The 19,574-nt window shown below is 36.1% G+C and overlaps 1 protein-coding gene across 3 annotated transcripts in view; it reads left to right on the forward strand.

Moving 5' to 3' along the window:
- The window catches only part of ascc3 (activating signal cointegrator 1 complex subunit 3), a 316,582-nt gene that overhangs the window by 77,720 nt on the left and 219,288 nt on the right, over positions 1–19,574 (forward strand). For all 3 annotated transcript variants that reach the window (XM_031901620.1, NM_001374735.1, XM_031901619.1), the window contains 2 exon segments: positions 6,372–6,572; positions 10,319–10,459. In XM_031901620.1, the coding sequence (XP_031757480.1) occupies positions 6,372–6,572; positions 10,319–10,459 (342 nt within the window).

The raw sequence follows: 19,574 nt of genomic DNA on the forward strand, positions 1-19,574 counted from the left end.
TGATGCCATTATTTAAGTATTAATTCCAGGGTTGTTAAACTTTCCAGAGTTAGTAAAAGTGAGCGGAGCCATCGACAGCCAATCACATTTCACCTCACCTCATTCCAGTCTCACAATTTTAATGCCTGAGTCCCCAAACTTTGCAAAGTTGGTCACTGGGGGGCTGCAGTTCAAAAATAGGAAAAGTGGGTTGGGGCACTAACAGCCAACAAGATTTCATCCATTGAATTTTATTGGTTTCAATTTAAAACGCTACCATTCTCACCATTTATGCCAGGGTGCCCACTGTTTGTCACTGGGTGACTTCAACTCAAGGTTAGAAAAATGGGGGAAACACCCACCTACCACCAATCACAATTTATCTATTGGCTTTTACTGGTTTAAACTGAATCTGCTGCCATTCTTTAACTATTAATCCTAGGGTCCCTAAACTTTGCAGAGTTAGTCACTGGGTAACTGCAGATCCATGAAAAGGGATCAGATGTCACATGTTGACTTTCAGTGGAGAAATTTAAATTGCTGCCATTCAGACACTATTAAAACCAGGGTCCCCAAACTTTGCACAGTGATTTTTACTATATAACTGTGGTCCAAGGTTATAAAAAGTGGGCGGAGCCAACAGCATTTCAGATTTCATTCAGTGACTTCATGTTTTTCAACCCAACATGAAGTTTGTTCTCAAACTTCCCTTTCTAGTTACAATAGTGTACTTTGTACTTGATCCCAACTAAGATATAAATAATCTTAGAGGCAAACCAGTCCTATGGCCTGCTTGTTTGATGTTTTTGAAGCGCTAGCCCACATTGTTTTGATAATGGCTATTTGCTCCTTCTGGCTTTAGGTTTGAGGCTTAGCACTCAAATCCAACGTTTCTCCTGGTAAGTGATTCACATCTTTTGGCTTTTTTTTCTTTCGTGTAACCATGTGTAAGGAGTTCAGTGCAAATGTTTTCCAATTAATGCTGGCCACACATATGCCAGAGAAAAAAATGCAGATCTGCTGCCTTCTGCCCCACCTTGTATTGGTCTGTTGGAGAACACTGATAGTAAGGAGGATGTAAGGGTATACATTTTCACACTGAAGTCCACCCCATGTGCACACTGTGCATGCCATGTTTGTCAGTAAAACAAAGTAGAAGGCAGAGCTGTATTTACAGAGACACCTCCATGTGTACCACTAACCTTGGAAGCTGTCCCATATGAGGGGGACACACAGTACATTAGCTGGGCTGGGTAGCGAGATTGACAATTAGAGATTTGGGGTGAATGCGAAATTGCTAAATTTCTAGATCATTCTTGGAAGCTTAAAGACCAATTAGGACTATATTTGGAGTGAGTGTTTATTTACTGTGTATTTCTGGAGCTAGAGCAGGGCAAAAATAAACACAACAGTGTTTTCATCTGCCCATGGCCTTTTTTGAAGTAAGGTGGATGACTGAGCTGAGTTTGAACCTCTACAGTCTACAAGCCAGTGCTGTAGTAAGTTAATTTAATAAATTGATTAGTGTTAGACCTCAGTGCTTTAAGTAAATATGTGTGAACAAAATGTAGTAAGACAGATTTGAAAATTAAAAAAAAAAAAAAATACCCGATGCCCTCTTTGTTTTGATATAAGGTACAGTATTATTTAGAATTCCAGTTAACAGCTCAGCCATGTCTCTTAATGCTTCTTTTGTATCAGGGACATAGGTTGTAAGACCTCGTTTGGAACCCCAACTCCTTTCTAATATCTTACTTTTCTTAATGTTATAGTTTCAAGGGTAAAGATTGTAGGGCAGAAACATTAATTTTTTTTCTTTAAATTGATTTATCTGGAGACCATGACTTTTTGCATTAGAGTCAAGCTTTAATTAGGTTAGAAGTTTATAATTTATATTAAAATTTCCCCTTTAATGGTTTAAACTAAGTGCATTAATAATTCACCTTACGTTTTGTTGCTGAGCCAGCTGATTTGACAGAAAGCAAGGGAAATATTGTGTCTTTGTTCAGTTAACATATACCAACTTTTCTCCCACATCGCCCATTTTCTTACCCTCTTTTCCAAAGTAAAAAAAAGCAGTGGAGTTTTAGATCTTAATCTTAGAATTGTGACTGGCCAGGTGAACTATTTTTTATTATTCATGGTCACAGTGCCAAAATACCATGTTTTAAATTTGTTTGCAAGGGGGCTTACCAGTTAGTTAATGAGGTTGCACATTGCAATATATAGTAGAATATAATCAGAAAACTTTAATCCTACCTCTAACTGTGGACAGGGGCTGCTTTGATGGTGCACAAATGGCATTTTATTCTGTCAATAAATAATACTTCTTAAAGGACAGGGCAACACAAAATATAATTTTTTGCCTAATAAAAGAAAACAAAATCCTAAGCAGCTTTGCAATATACATATATTACAAATTTGTAATGGTTTTTGAGTTATTTGTATATATAATTGCTATTAAAGGAGATGTCAACCCTAATTTTAATTTCACTTCTAATGGATAGGGCACCTTACCCCCACTTAATCCGCATAAGTGCCGCTTCCTCAATCTCCTCCTACAGCCTGCACCACCGCATTCTTTTCTGCTCCATTTTGCGTGTCACCCGGCGGCCATTTTGCCGGGTGAGATCATTGAGAGCACGCGCCTGACCTCTTCAAGGATTTTTTTTTTCAAGCCTCTTTCTGCTTTTTAAAACAAAGATGTACAGACAGCTTTTTCCTTAAAATGAAACTGTTAGGGCATTAAACAACAATAAAATTAAACGGGAATTAAGTGTACATTGCTTAAGTATTTCAGCAAACACTGTTTAAGCTTGCAAAACTCACTTATAAAATGCCTGCAGATCAGATTCAGCGGTGAAAAGGTTAAACTTTCCTGCCTGCAGTCAGAAGAACGTGTTCCAAGAGAGGGAGCAGAGAGCTCTTGTTTACAAAGGCAGAGTTAGTATAGCAACTGCCTATGCGATCGGCTCATTGGAGGATTGACTGTGGGCGTGGTTAAAGAGTTCAATCGTCTGCTGTGTAGAGAAGAGATTAATCTCAAGGGAGCATGCTCATTAAAATGGCTTGGAACTGGGCATGTGCACCACGCCAGGCAGACAAGGAGATTCTGAAGGGAGGGGGGAGAGGAATTTATCCGGCTCTGCAGTGAAAGAAACTCCAAGGGATCGCTGCAGCTTCAGTGTTTGCTTTTGAGGGACAGGAGTGGCAGGTATTTAAACAGTGCTGTGACGCTTTTCTCTTCTAAAATTTTTGGTTGGGGGGTTGACATGTCCTTTAAAAGCAGTGTTTACCTGTCCTTTTCTTTTCTCTGCCCTGGTGGCTCTGACTGTTTAAACAATGTAACACAAGGCAGCAGATTGACAGATTGACTTGCTGGAGGAGACTGACAGTTGCAACATAACTTTTAAAGCACTATAAATTTTTAATATTTCATATTGGAAAATTGCTTAGAATTATGTTTTCTTTTTATTATGCAAAAAATTATTTTTGGGGTTGACATGCCCTTTAAAAAAAGAATGAAAATTCTTTATATTGTAGCGTAGTGTTGGTAACATCTATAAATATCAGCCTATTCAAAGTAATCCATTCAGATTTGCCCGTAATTTACTCTTGCAGCTTCACCCATCTACCTTGCAGCCAAGTTTCTTAAAGGACATGTAAACCCCACATACAAAAATGTAATCCGAGAACAGCCTCTTTGAAATCTTTCAATACCTGTCACATTGGTTGTCCAGAGGTTAATAGTAAGGCTGCAACATCTCCTTAATCCCTTGGATTTCTCTCTTGTTGCTTACAGTCCAAAGTTTGGCAAGGGATGTCCAAACTTTTTAAGCTGTATTTTGCACTGCACAGTTCTCTTTAATAGTTAGATGCCAGTTACTTATTAAAAGATAGTTGTTATGTCTACAATATTTCCTAAGATGTGCGACTTACTTAGCATGCACTGCACATACAATATATGTTTTATGGATACAGTTCTGTGGTTCTTGGCAAAGGTCACTCACTATTTATACTAAATGAGAAGCCCAACTAAGATGATGTAGCTGATGCATGACATTTACTCTACCAGTCAATAGACTGGCATGTAAAATTACACCAGTGTGTGCTGTGTGAATGTAATATGAATATGAATTTGTAAGCTCTTTTCTGGGCAGGGACTTAGGTTAATGATAACCAGTCTTTGTTAAGTACTACATAGGGCTTGAAAAAATTGTAAATGTAAAGGTGCCGCCACTTGGCGGCAATGGGGCAGCTTGTTCGGGGACCGCATCAACGAGCCGATGCGGTCCCCGATCTGACTACATCTTTTAACCTGCCCTATCGATATCTGGCCAATTTGAGGGCATGCCCCTCGTTCCTGCCCTTACACGGGCCCTTAATCGTTTGAACACCTTAAATTGTATTGAATTGGTTAGATGCTTATAGTTAATAAGCTGCAGGACAGACTGTTAAAGAAACAGTAACACCAAAAAAATGTAGTAATAATAATGTAGTGTTGACCTGCACTGGTAAAAGCCGTGTGTTTGCTTCAGAAACTCTACTATAGTTTATATAAACAGAGCTGCTGTGTGACCATGGGGGCAGTTATTCAAGCTGGAAAAAAAGAGAAAAGTCATATGTTAGACAGCAGATCTGTAGAATACAATGGAAATCTGTGCCTCTTATCTGTTATCTGCTTTGTAACCTATGCCTTTTTTCCTTTTTTTCGGTTTGAATGACTGCCCCCATGGCTACACTTGAGCTTATTTATATAAACTATAGTAGGCTTCCTGAAGCAAACATACAACTGTCACCACTACAGGCCAATAGTACTTAATATATTACTTTTTTTCGTGTTACTTTTCCATTAAGCAAAGATAATGAACAAAAATAGCATACTGATATAAATGAAATTGTCACGATTGAGTTAAACTGGAATTGTGCAAAGAGATCATCATTGTTGTAAGTTTAAGCAGACTTGATATATTTCTGCTTCTTATTTAATAAGAGATAACAATGTGAAATGAGAATGCTGTATTGTCTGTGTGTTTTAGAAATATTCTTTCGGTTTTTACATTTTTTTTCTATACAACATGATTACAATTCTGTGCTGCTGATTCTTTTTACTGACTATTGATGTACTTCATAATAACAGCAGGGGACAACACTATTATTGAGATACCCAGGAAGGTTATGATTCTCTTCATTCAATGGTCACTATTTACACTTTAAACTTGGATTTCTAGCTGTGAATTGGAATTCTCACATTTTCTTTATCCTGCAACAATCCACAAACAAAATGCTTGCTGAATACCAATTACCATTATTATTTTAATTCCTTCTAGTTCAAATTTGTCTTTTGGGGCTGGTTATTTTATTTTATTTTTTTAACAGCTTGGAGTGTATAATTTATAGCCAAGCCATGCATTAGTTTGATTTGATTGTAGCTGTGTGTCATTGTCACACAGACACAACTGGAGAGTTCTCCTTTCAAAGTAGACTCTGATATTAATTACACCTTAAAAAGTTTTGTTTTTAAACACAAATTCCATTGGCCACTTGTTAGATAGATAGATTCATTTTTGTGCCTGAAGCTTCAGAGCTGTCTTCCAAAATGTTTGTTTAACAGGGTCTTTGCTGTCTAGTGCTATTGTAAGTGCGCCTTTTTTTGTAACCTTACCCACAGTATGATGTTCTTGCTAATATTACATCATATCCTTAAATATGTGAAATATGAGTGTAGGGGCAGCAAACTACAAATACTATATATGTGTAGGACTTAATGTAATTTTATGCAGTGGCAATTCTGGGTCCAAAGCAGCAACCCCAATTCCGTCCCCCTCTCTCCCTTATCGCTCTTACAACTTTAGCATTGGAGCTGGTCCAGGGGAGGCAGCATCACTAGTGCAGAGAGCGCTAATGTGTGCTCTACACTAGCAGAGCTGAATTTTTGGCTCTTAAAGGACATGTAAAGCCTACAAAACACCCAGCGGCTGCCTCCTATTTATTACAAAACACCAGATTGCTTCAGGAATTCTCAGTATACCAGCACATTTTTTTTTAAACATCCTTTTATTTAGCTTTTAGAGGTTTTTTTTTTTTTTATTCAAACAGGTTTTCCTTATTAATAAATAAGCAGGCATTTGAAATGGGAGTTTATTTGAATAAGAAAAACAATCTCAAATTTACAGCCTCAAAAATTTATAAATAAGCCAGTTTATGTAATATTAGACTTATTTAATTGGATTTGCAAAAGGGATTAGTGTCATCACTTTTTAACACATTCCTTAAATTTGCAAAAAAAAAAAAAAAAAAAAAGTTTTTCAAAAAATTGTTTTGTCGTTCATATTGTGTGGGGGTAGAATTTTGTAACCGGTTCTAATTATATGTTATTTCCCTTTATTCAGGTTGGACAGCTTGTTTTCAAAGGAGTTAAACGCCTAAATCGTATACAGTCCATTGTGTTTGAGACAGCTTATAACACCAATGAGAACATGCTTATCTGTGCACCTACTGGAGCTGGCAAGACCAACATCGCTATGTTGACTGTTTTGCATGAAATCCACCAAAATATTGAACAAGGTGTTATAAAAAAGGATGCATTTAAGGTATGCGGCATTACCATCTGTGTAACTTAGCTTTGGCTTTAGCAGCATTTCAGGCCATTACGAACATGTTCATGTTCCCCAGATTCCATGTATATATCAATCTTTCAGCAACAAAAGTGTCATTCTGAATTCACTAAACAGTTATCTTAGTGTATAAGATGTATAAAGTGAAAGTGGAATGCTTTCTTCAAAAAAAGCTTGTGGCTCAGTGTTGATTTTAAGGTGTTCAGCTGCAGAAAGTAGGAGAGGAAACTCTATATGGGTGGGCTATATGCTTTTTCCAGTACTGTATATGTATTTGATCTATGAATTACAATACAAATCTGCTTTCTACTGAAATTCTGATTGTTACACATTTAGAAAGACATACTTATTTAACTGAACTTTCTAGCACCATTAATTTCCGTGCATACTAGAATTTCCATCTATATTTTTCCATCTTAAGGCCAAACCAAGAAAATTTCAAGCAAACAACAAATATAAAGGTTTTATATTTAGTATATTTTACCCTTACAGTAATCTATAGTTTTTAGCAGGTTTGACAGAGGTAGAATGAGAATTTGATCACGTATGGCAATGCAAATATACACCAAAAAGTAGCAAACAGGTGTAAATCGGTTAAAACTGGGCAGATATGGCAAACCTTTTCTTGCACCATTTTTTCAAAGCTGCAAAATATATACAGTGGCTTGCAAAAGTATTCGGCCCCCTTGAACTTTTCCACATTTTGTCACATTACAGCCACAAACATGAATCAATTTTATTGGAATTCCACGTGAAAGACCAATACAAAGTGGTGTACACGTGAAAAGTGAAACGAAAATCATACATGATTCCAAACATTTTTTTACAAATAAATAACTGCAAAGTGGGGTGTGCGTAATTATTCAGCCCCCTTTGGTCTGAGTGCAGTCAGTTGCCCATAGACATTGCCTGATGAGTGCTAATGACTAAATAGAGTGCACCTGTGTGTAATCTAATGTCAGTACAAATACAGCTGCTCTGTGACGGCCTCAGAGGTTGTCTAAGAGAATATTGGGAGCAACAACACCATGAAGTCCAAAGAACACACCAGACAGGTCAGGGATAACGTTATTGAGAAATTTAAAGCAGGCTTAGGCTACAAAAAGATTTCCAAAGCTTTGAACATGCCACGGAGCACTGTTCAAGCGATCATTCAGAAATGGAAGGAGTATGGCACAACTGTAAACCTACCAAGACAAGGCCGTCCACCTAAACTCACAGGTCGAACAAGGAGAGCGCTGATCAGAAATGCAGCCAAGAGGCCCGTGGTGACTCTGGACGAGCTGCAGAGATCTACAGCTCAGGTGGGGGAATCTGTCCATAGGACAACTATTAGTCGTGCACTGCACAAAGTTGGCCTTTATGGAAGAGTGGCAAGAAGAAAGCCATTGTTAACAGAAAACCATAAGAAGTCCCGTTTGCAGTTTGCCACAAGCCATGTGGGGGACACAGCAAACATGTGGAAGAAGGTGCTCTGGTCAGATGAGACCAAAATGGAACTTTTTGGCCAAAATGCAAAACGCTATGTGTGGCGGAAAGCTAACACTGCACATCACTCTGAACACACCATCCCCACTGTCAGATATGGTGGTGGCAGCATCATGCTCTGGGGGTGCTTCTCTTCAGCAGGGACAGGGAAGCTGGTCAGAGTTGATGGGAAGATGGATGTAGCCAAATACAGGGCAATCTTGGAAGAAAACCTCTTGGAGTCTGCAAAAGACTTGAGACTGGGGCGGAGGTTCACCTTCCAGCAGGACAACGACCCTAAACATAAAGCCAGGGCAACAATGGAATGGTTTAAAACAAAACAAATCCATGTGTTAGAATGGCCCAGTCAAAGTCCAGATCTAAATCCAATGGAGAATCTGTGGCAAGATCTGAAAACTGCTGTTCACAAATGCTGTCCATCTAATCTGACTGAGCTGGAGCTGTTTTGCAAAGAAGAATGGGCAAGGATTTCAGTCTGTAGATGTGCAAAGCTGGTAGAGACATACCCTAAAAGCCTGGCAGCTGTAATTGCAGCAAAAGGTGGTTCTACAAAGTATTGACTCAGGGGGCTGAATAATTACTCACACCCCACTTTGCAGTTATTTATTTGTTAAAAATGTTATGAATCATGTATGATTTTTGTTCCACTTCTCACGTGTACACCACTTTGTATTGGTCTATCACGTGGAATTCCAATAAAATTGATTCATGTTTGTGGCTGTAATGTGACAAAATGTGGAAAAGTTCAAGGGGGCCGAATACTTTTGCAAGCCACTGTATGCTCTGCTGTGCCTTATGAATTTGGTATTATTTGGGTTATGCCCAGGTGTAGTAACCTATAGCAGCCAGTCATCAGGTACCATTTACTGGTCACTTGTTTAAAAGCAAACATATTTTTGGTGCAATGGGGTTACTACACCTGTGCATTGTATTACTTATCGGGCTATGCGTTTACAGGAAAAATATGGAGGGTATAACATGTTAAATGTATAGCTTTTTGGTCTGTTTAGTTAAGTTACAACTGTACATTAGTGGACTAAAACAGCTTTGTGTTTAGGCCTGAAACTGTTTTGGCTCACTTAGCTACAAAGCTTAGAAAAAGCTTAGTAAAATATTTGTTTTATGATCCCATATCCATGTGTACAAGGTTCTTGGATTTAAGAGTCTGCTAGATTCCGAACTGCCAGAAGACCAGAACAGTAACTTAAATGGCCAGTTTCGACATCTCTGTGTCTTAACAATACAGAACGATTCATTTAACTAACTGTCAAGTTCTACAACTGAATCTGACTCTAGATGGGTAAAAAGCAACAATTAACTTATTTGGCCCCGGGAATTGCTGGTTCAATTGCTTGCAGGCTATCCATAGTTCGTTTTGAGGCTTCTGAGCATTGGTATTTCTAAAATCCTCCCAGCTACCTAACAATATCTGTGGCCTCTCCAAGTCTACATGAATCTGATTCCTATGACACTTTTTTATTGCAATGATATCTAGACTTTTAGAACTGAGCCTCTAGTGCTGAATTATTAAAAACCCAAATAACAAGCCCAGAGTAAAGTCTTTATTTTAAATCTGGTCAACCTTTATAAACTACATCTAGATCTGCAGACCTTTGCAATCCTATTTTCAATGTATTTCTTTTATTTTTCAACTTATTTGTTGGCAGGATACAGCTGAGCTACCTGAAACATTTCTCCTCTGTTTTTTTTCCTTTCTTCCTGGTTTTCTAGCAAGAAACAAAGCATCTGTATTGCACTTATATTATGAAAAAAGCAAGGAGATGTTTGTATTACCATAGTTTTATTTGTGGTGTAAGTTTCATTTCTGTAGAAAATGAATTTGGAAAAATAAATGTTTTAAGGGTACGGTTCATTGTAATTCCCAAGAATACCGCTTGATTTTAGTTCATTATTATTACAGCGATTCCAGTTTGTTTCCTGACAAAGTATTACCCATATGAAAGGCTATGAAAATGTGTTTAGCTCTGATGCAGAACCAATTTTCAAAGTGATGAGGCTATATAAACAAAATCCATTGTCCTCTAAACAGCTGCACACTGCCCCAGCAAAGATAACTACTTTTCATATATCACTATTAGGATTTTTTTTTTTTACTTTTAAGTGCATTGAATCATATTTCACAATAAATCCTGATTTGTATTGGTTGGTTTGGGACAAATGACATTGTGCATTTTGCTCATTTATCAACACTGTGTCCTTTTTTTTTTGTACAGATTGTATATGTAGCTCCTATGAAGGCCCTGGCAGCCGAGATGACAAATTATTTCAGCAAGCGTCTAGAGCCACTGGGTATCAGTGTGAAAGAGCTGACTGGTGACATGCAGCTGTCAAAAGGTGAAATTTTACGAACCCAGGTAGGTTCAGATGAGGTGAAATAAATGGTGTTTAGTTTATGCTTTTATGTCTGCACTATGGCTTTGCTGATATTACTTATTGAATTTGTGGCACAATTTATATGTAAGGATTGGCATCAAGGGTAAGTGGAATTTCAACATAGTTCTTAGAAATAAAGTATTCTGTAAACCATCCTGACATTTTGGCATTATTCCTATTCTGTAGTGAGAGAGGAGAAAAAAAACAGTATTTAACAATATCTTTCTTATCTGGAGTCAGTAAGCTTTTTCTAAAAATATGTAATCCTTATAATTTATAGTTATTTTATAGTTAGCATAAAGTTTTATGATTTGAGAGTCAATAACATGACTTAATTACAAACAAAATGAATTCATTTTCAATATAGCACATACAGAGCAAAAAGCAGTGTTTCATTATGGTGTTTTTTTTTAATTCCTTGGTGGATATGTTTGCATGTGAAAATCAATTACAGGTATGGGATCTGTACTTTAAACTTTTTTTGGTTTATTTTACATGGTATCATTTTTAAAATGTTAAATATGTTTCTATTGCTATGTTAAGATATTTTTTGTTTTACCTCCAGCGCTTAAGTAGTGAATTAACATTCACATTTTTGTGCTACTAGTTTTTAAACAGTGTTCACAACCAAATCTGTGCTAAAGGTTGCTTTAAAATGTTAAAAGCTTTAACAAAGTAGGTATTTTCTCACCTAGCACAATGCAATGGTATAGCAGCTGTAAAATAAATCTGAATGAATAGCTTAGTATAATTCTATGATTATGCTTAGAGTGGAGATAAAAGCTAATTTCCATGTTAATCAAGCTGACTTATTCCAAACATTTTTAGCTTGTGAAAATATAGTGAAACCATATCATGGAGCACATAGTTATTACATTATTTCTTTAATGTGAAATGGATTTTAAAATGAAGTTTTCTTTTTCATTTGTCATATTGGGAAGATGATAATTAAATGCAATTAAAGCATTATATTGCTCATAATATCTTTTCTTCTTAATTTACTGTTCTTTATATGTGTTATTTGGATTATTCTAATGTTATTCGTTAGTCAAAGTACTGAGATTTTCACCTTGTACCAGTACTACTGAAATAAAATCTGTAACGGATTTTTAACAGGTTAATTCAAAAAAGCAAAACCGCAGTTCAAAAAATGGTACAGGTATGGGAGCTGTTATCCAGAATGCTCAGATAAGGGATCTTTCCATAATTTGGATCTTTATACCTTAAAGCAGGGGTCCCCAACCTTTCTTGCTCGGGAGCCACAAGTAAATGTAAAAAGATTTAGAGAGCAACACAAGCACCATAAAAGTTCATGGAGGTGCCAAATAAGGACTAAGATTGGCTATTAGGTAGCCTCTATGCACACTATCAGCTTACAGTTACTTTATTTGGTAGTAACTCTTGTTTTTATTCAACCAAAACTTGCCACCAAGTCAGGAATTCAAAAACATTCAAGGGGTTTGTGAGCAACATGTTGCCCCCGAGCCACAGGTTGGGGATATCTGCCTTAAAGGAACCTTACATGCCTTACAGTCATAGGAAGACATGTTTTTTCAAAACACATCAGTTAATAGAGCTTCTCCAGCAGAATCCTCCATTGAATTCCATTTTTCGATAACTCCCAGTAGATAGCTCCCAGTAGATATCAGAATGGCAGTCTGGCTGGGGACTCCTCCAGTTACATATGAGTAGGAGAAACAATAGGTTATCTGAAAGCAGTTCTAATGTGTAGTGATGGCTCCTTTTGAGATGGCTGCCAAGACATCAATATTACAACTAAAAAAATACATTTGTTGGTTCAAGAATAACATTTTAATTTAGAAATTAAAAGTATACCATAAAAAGCATGACAGAATCCCTTTGTCTCTAAAAAAAAAAAAAATTAATTTAAACATTGATTAAACCCAATGGGATGGTTTTGCCTGCAATAAGAATTCATTATATATCTTAGTTAGGATCGAGTACAAGGTACAGGTATGGGATCCCGTTATCCGGAAACCCATTATACAGAAGGTTTCGAATTATGGAAAGGCCATCTCCCATAGACTCCATTATAAGCAAATAATTCTAATTTTTAAAGCTGATTTCCTTTTCCCCCGTAATAATAAAACAGTACCTTGTACTTAATCTCAACGAAGATATAATTAATCCTTCTATTGGCTTTAATTAATGTTTTAATGATGTTTAGTAGACTTATGGTATTGAGATCTAAATTCCAGAAAAAACCCTTATCCGGAAAACCTCAGGTCCCAAGCATTCTGGATAATAGGTCTCAAACCTGTACTGTTTTATTTTTACAGAGAAAAAGAAAAAATATTTTTCAACAATTAAAATCATTACCTTATAATGGAGTCTATGGAAAATGACCTTCCCTTAATTCTGAGCTTTCTGTATAACTCGTTTCTGGAAGCGGATCCCATGCCTTTAACAGGCGATAAAGCAAGCCAGTCTTAGGCATAACTAAAAATGGGTCCATATGCACACTCTCTGGCTGATGATCCTACCTATATGTTTAGAGGAAAATAATATTTTAAAAGTTGTATATTGTAAAAGTTCTGCTGTATTACACATACATATATATGTCTCTGATCAAACTACTAGTCAGATGCCAAAAAAAAAAAAAATCTGATGTTACCTCAGGCTGTATTATCTGAATGGTTTTACATTATTGTAAATAAATAAACCTGTTGGAAACAATCCATTTTATTAAAATATAATAGAATTATCAAGTAACTGTACTTGAAATCAAGGGGGACGACAATATATTTTTTATTTATAAAAAAAATTTCTGAAACATCTTTTAGCCGCTGGGAAAGTTTCCATAAGATATGGGCAGCAGGAGAGATCCACAGCTGGTAATGTGGGTGGATACCTGTCTTTCATGAGAAAGACAGGTAACCTAAAGGTTCTGGTTCCTATACAGCATCTATATCTATAAAGCATCAGTCAATGTTTTTTGTAGACTAGTGTGTGCTTGTTCAGGTATAGGACCCATTGTGCAGAATGCTTGGGACCAAGGGTATTCCGGATAAGGGGTCTTTTTGTAATTTGGATCTCCATAACTTAAGTCTACTAAAAAATCAATAAAACAAATATTAAACCCAATAGGATTGTTTTGCAGACAATATGTATTAATTATACCTTAGTTGGGATAAAGTACAAGGTACTGTTTTATTATTACAGAGAAAAAGAAAAATCTGAAATATTTGATTAAAATAGAGTCTATGGGAGACAGGCTTTCTGGATAACGTGTTTCCGAATAATGGATTCCATACCTGTAATATTACAAGTTAAACTTGCCATACAAAGAAAACTGATTGGAGACTCAATAATATATAAGCAAATAGCTTGTAGAAGGCCCAGACACATACGAACAGATATGCAGTATGTTTCTGTTGTCACTGTTGGTGCCAGCCACACATCATATTTTATTTGAAGTGAGAAAATTGTTTTCTGGTGCTTTAAAGAACATCTGCAATGCTCTCATCTTTCTGAAGATTTTTTTCTCTTATATTTAATTGTCACTTCAATGATAAAAGCTTTTGACAACTTACCTTTGAACTTTATTCTTTGATGTTGCTATACAATGCCTTTAGTTTTTTTATATTTTGAAATTCAACATTTTGCTACCTTTTCTTTTTATAAGAGTCAAATCTAGTTTGTATAACATCTATAAAATGAATTGTGCCCTAGTTTTCTTGTATTAATCTTTTTTCCTCCTGTTGCTAGTTTTGATGAACAGTGTCCTGAATTTTTAGGTACTGTAAATCTTAGCTGTAGCTATTCTTTCCTTTGTGTTGAGGAGAATCATCCGTAATAGAGTTCCAAGTACTGTGGTGTTTGCTGAGGGGAAAAGAGGGTTAAGGATTGAGATGACGGTCATGAAGTGGAAGTAGAAAGTGCAACCTAAGGATACTTTAGTAAATTTATAATTGGTCTATGATACAAACCACCCAGTGAGGCAAATGAAGCCCAGCTACTTTTTATAAATGAAGGGGCTTCACAACTAGGTCAAGTTGTTATTATGGGTGACTTTAGTTATCCAGACATGGACTGGATTAATGGGGTAGCCAAGTTAGAAAACGCTAACAGTTTTGTTGATACAAGTATGAAGTCTATTATCTGTAAAACCTCTAATCCAGAGAACTCTGAATTACTCTCTTCCATTATATGTAAATAATTCTAATTGTTAAAAATGATTTCCCTTTTCTCTGTACTAATAGAACAGTACCTTGTACTTGATCATAACAAAGATGCACCATATTGGTGGCAAAACAATTCTATTGGGTTTATTTAATGTTTAACTTAAGACCCCTTATCCGTAAACCCATTATCCAGAAAGCTGCGAATTACAGAAAGACCTTCTCCCATAGACTTCGTTATAAGCAAATAATTCAAATTTTTCAATATGATCTCCTCTTTCTCTGTAATAATAAAACTGTACCTTGTACTTGATCCTAACTAAGATATAATTAATCCTTATTTGAGCCAAATATCTGTCTAAATAATTTTTGTTGAAGACACTGAGAGGACTATTTATCAACATTCTAAGAACTACATACAAATAAATTAGGTTGAGGAGACTGCCTCATACAGACAAAAACAAACAAAAGGAATTCTGGGAGTGAATTCCAAACTCTTAAAAAAATCCCATTTACATGGGTTTATCCTATAGGCTACAGCTCACCCACTGGGTTTGAAGCTGAAGCCAGGACAGGATCAGCTATTGTCCTGGCTTCAGCTTCAAACCCAGTGGGTTTAAAAAAAAAAACCCAAAAACATCATACAGTGAGTGAGGGCAGCGAGGTTGTGGAATTCCTTTCCTAGTAATGTTGTAATGGCAGATTCTGTTAATGCCTTTAAGAGGGGCCTGGATGAGTTCACGAACAAGCATAATATCCAAGGCTATTGCTATACTAATATCTACAGTTAGTATTGATGTTGGTAAATATAGTTTATGTATGCAAGTGTATAGATCGATTGGTATGGGTCTGTGTGTGCACTGCAGTTTGCTCGGAATCTCCTCACCCTTGGGCAATAAAGTGTCCAACAATACCTTCCCATTCACATACAATGCCCTGGCGTTAATGCATGAAAATGCTAGATACACTCAGTTAATGGGATTTCACAGATTTTTAAAGGATGAAATAAAAATCTTATTACTGCTTTGCACTAGTGATGACAGTCACAAACAGTTCTACAATAGTCCAGTAACAGTGAAGAAAACAATTTTACAGGCAGACACCTTCTTTGCCCCTTTTTATAATTGTTTTCACTGTTTTTGTAAGGTGCATTTTTAGGCATTTAGCAAAACCCTTTAAGGTAGAAAGGTTTCTTTATCACATAACAATAGGGCAAATTTAATTGTTTTCTTTTTTTTTTTTTTTTTATATTCTAACAGATCTAAAAATGCAAAGTACATTCACTGGGATTTGGCACAGGGTATTGTTTTGTACATGGACCATATTTTTACCTTTGTGATGACATAGTTACAAGGGTCAGAAAATAGACAGGAGGAAACAAACAGTCATTTTAGCCACTGTTTATCACCTGAATAAAGCTACCTTCTTGTTAGTTTTTACTTTTTTCCTTGTTTTATAACAAATCACATGTAAGCAGGCGGAAAACCAGATCCACCTTACTATTTCACTTCTTGCTATATATAGTAAATTGCATTATCCTGAATTGAGTGAAGGGCTTTTACATTTTTACGGCATAAAGGCAGCATGCAAAATTACCCTCTAGGAGATGGAATCTATTTTGTAGTTAATGGGAGAAAGGTTCACAACTCCCGCCTCATAATGCAATGGCCCATGCATGTTTTATTCCTTTACCAGTATAAAATTGCTTAGCAGCATTCAAGTAAGGCATGCTGTTAACAAGTGCAGCCTTCTTTGTAATACCTTACAAGACCAATTTTCTCTAACTGAAATAAATCCTGTTATACTAGTTTACTGAAAATTGCACCATGTGGAGGAGTATGATTATTAAAGGTTTAGCAGCTGAGTAAGTATATATGTTTTTATCCTGTTAGATATTAATGTTGCAAGGAAAGAAAAATAATTTACTGAACCTTTGGGGCTTAAACCTAGCCCATGTGCATTAATCCTCTTATTCAACATGTATTACTTAACATGTATTTTATTTTCAATATGTGCAAGGGGTGTAATTTATTAACAGGTACAAAGGATGCTTCCTGTTAACCCAGATTTGTGCTTTGTGATCACAGAGCGGTAAATGCTACCTACTAATTGGTTGCTATGGGTTACTCAAACCAGAGGAAATTTTAAAGCTCTTATTATATTACCCACGAATAAGATCCAAAATTTTAAACTGTATGAAACTGAATAAATAATTGACATAATATATTCTTGTTGAGTTAGCATTTTGACAGTGATGTGCCATGTACTCATAGTCATCAGGATATTCAAATTTGTATTTTTTTATATAATTAAAAGATCAATAAGAGCACACTACAAATGTATAACAAAAGTATACAGTAGCATTTAACAATACTGCTGTCTGCCAGTGATTTAGAAGACAACTTAGTTTTTAGGCACATGTTGTCCTTTAATGCAAGAGATATTTTAGAACATTTGGCACTGAGCAGTTTGTCAAAAGAGTCAGCCAGTAAAGCTGTCTAATTCTCTATGGAGAGAACTGTATTACAAGTAACTTTCCTTTATCAGTTTAATGTTCTCTCTACACAAAGACTGCCGTAGTACTTCAAATGCTAATCCTATCTAGGCCTTCAGTGGTTGTTCTTCAATAACACATGACTTTCAGCTGACCTTATGCTTACCCATCTAAATTTGTTCATCTGAAGGGAAATCTCTTACAAAACCAGGATTATATTGCAAAAACTTCTTGGATCTATATAGGTAAAGTTTTTCTTGGAAAAAATAATAAATAAAAAAAAATAAAAAATCTTTTTTATATATGATATACTATCTCTAATCTGTAAGAGGTGTTGAATCTAATTTATTTACAGATACAGTGTCTTACATGTTACATGTTTTAATTGTAATATATCTTTTTCTGTGACTTGGGTATGCATTATGATTTCTTCAGATAATCTAAATAACTTAGATTTTTTTTTTTCATGTTACACAACATTTTTTTTAATTGTAAAACCAACTGATTTCGGCATAGTAGACCAATTTCCTACTCCAACATTGTTGCTTCTATAACATGAGACTAAGTTGTACTATTCATTTCTATATAATTCTATTTATTCCAAAGCTGTGCTCCTTTATTTCATACGCACTAAGATGTGGTACACCTTTTGTGTTTGCCCAAAAAGTACTGCTGAGTAGTTTGGGGAGGGTGGATGCAGAAGGATGCCTGGGGTTGTTGCAAGAGGAGCAGAATGAGACCAGGGCTTGGGACTAGAGGGCAGAAGCAGAAGGACACTCAGGTTGTGAAGGCTCCTGCACCTGGGGGAAAGGAAAAGATTAGAAAAACATCTTGGATATATTGAGCTTTGTGAACTACCCATAGCTTATCTTTATACCATCTCCAGAGTCAGTCTGTTTTTTTTGTATAGTATCATGTTGGACACATAGAGGAACATATGACACTATGGAAGCAGTGTACAGTGATATTCAATGCCCTTACAGTTAATTGATTGTATGTCTCTTGTGCTTAAATATCAATAGATCTTTTTCTATCACTGAAAGTATTTAGTGGAATTTGACTACCAACATTATTTCTGCTCTCTGGTGACCTGTTTGGTGTGGCAGTGAAATGCAAATACTTTGGCAGATCTGTTTTTTTAGCTACAAATGAGCAAGATTTAGTTCACACAGAGGACTCATAAAATATTTATTAACTGTTCAGTGCATCTTACATCCACAGCTGAAAATGCATTCAGAATAGTCTCTGTGGTTTTAGATTAAGTGAGCATATATCTATGCTAACTTTCAAACCTTTTCTAAAGTAGATATTTTTTCTTTTCATAAATGTTAGGTCATTTTTATATAGAGATATCTTTTTAATATGTGTACCTAGGTTTAAGGACCAGAAAGGCTCAAGTCCCACCCCTATCTATTGAATAAAAAAAAAAAAATACACTACATGTTATTCTTGTTGACTAAATACTCCAGAAATGCACATTTAGGCTATAACAGTGATAATCTGTTGACAGGATTAATACATCATATCTGGTCTCAGTAAAACACTAAAACCTCACAGCATTATTTTTATACAACAGCATATGAAGGTCCCCTCAAGTTTTGTTGTCATAATGCTCCCTCCTCATGAACGTTACTGTCTATCTCAGTATTTAAGTGCTGCAGTCATTGCAAGTACACAGAAATCAAGATAGAAAACAAATCTAGCTTTTAGAAGAATCAAATTCCTCTTGCCAACAAAATTTTAGGCATTTATTAAAATGTATTGCGTAATCTTGTCAGCATCAATAATTCATAGTAACTGAGAACCCTCAAGTTGGGAACCTTGTGCTACTGACGAAAAATATTTTTAAAAAGAATTCTTGGGAGCACAATTCTGAATTTTCTGAATTGTAAATTTTCTGAAATTTGCAATTCTGCAGTCTTGGACACAAAGGGATTTTTCAGTGCCCGAATTGCAGTGTTTTCCACTAATTCCACCTGCATTGTGTCCATTAGGGGAGTTTAACAATTGCGTCTGATGTGCTAAAATGCAGGCAGTTGCGATTGTGCTTTGATGTACATTAAATTAAATTGCGCTGAAAATTTTTAGTGTCAAGAGGTCATCATTAATAGCACTTACTGCCAAAATGTCATCTGTGCATAACTCTTTGGCATAAGGTTCCCAGCATCAGTAGACACACTGCTCACAATGCACCCAGTCAGACTGACAGGATGCATTGGTGCTTGGTGGAAAAATGTGCATGTGCAAGGACTGTTTGCACCAGTCTCAACTGGCAATCTGTAGATTCTGCCAAATTCCAGAGGGGCTTCTGTAAGATGCCATAGTCACTATTTAGTGGGCAGCTGTTTGGGCCACTATGTACTTGAAATGCCAGGGCTTATTTTGAATCCCAGTGCGGACCTAGTTTGCACACAAGTATCTTGAATGAATTGTGTGAATTTGTGCAGCAACTGCAGTCAT

Source organism: Xenopus tropicalis, chromosome 5 (genome assembly GCF_000004195.4).
Source record: "Xenopus tropicalis strain Nigerian chromosome 5, UCB_Xtro_10.0, whole genome shotgun sequence".
Classification (NCBI taxonomy): Eukaryota; Metazoa; Chordata; class Amphibia; order Anura; family Pipidae; genus Xenopus; species Xenopus tropicalis.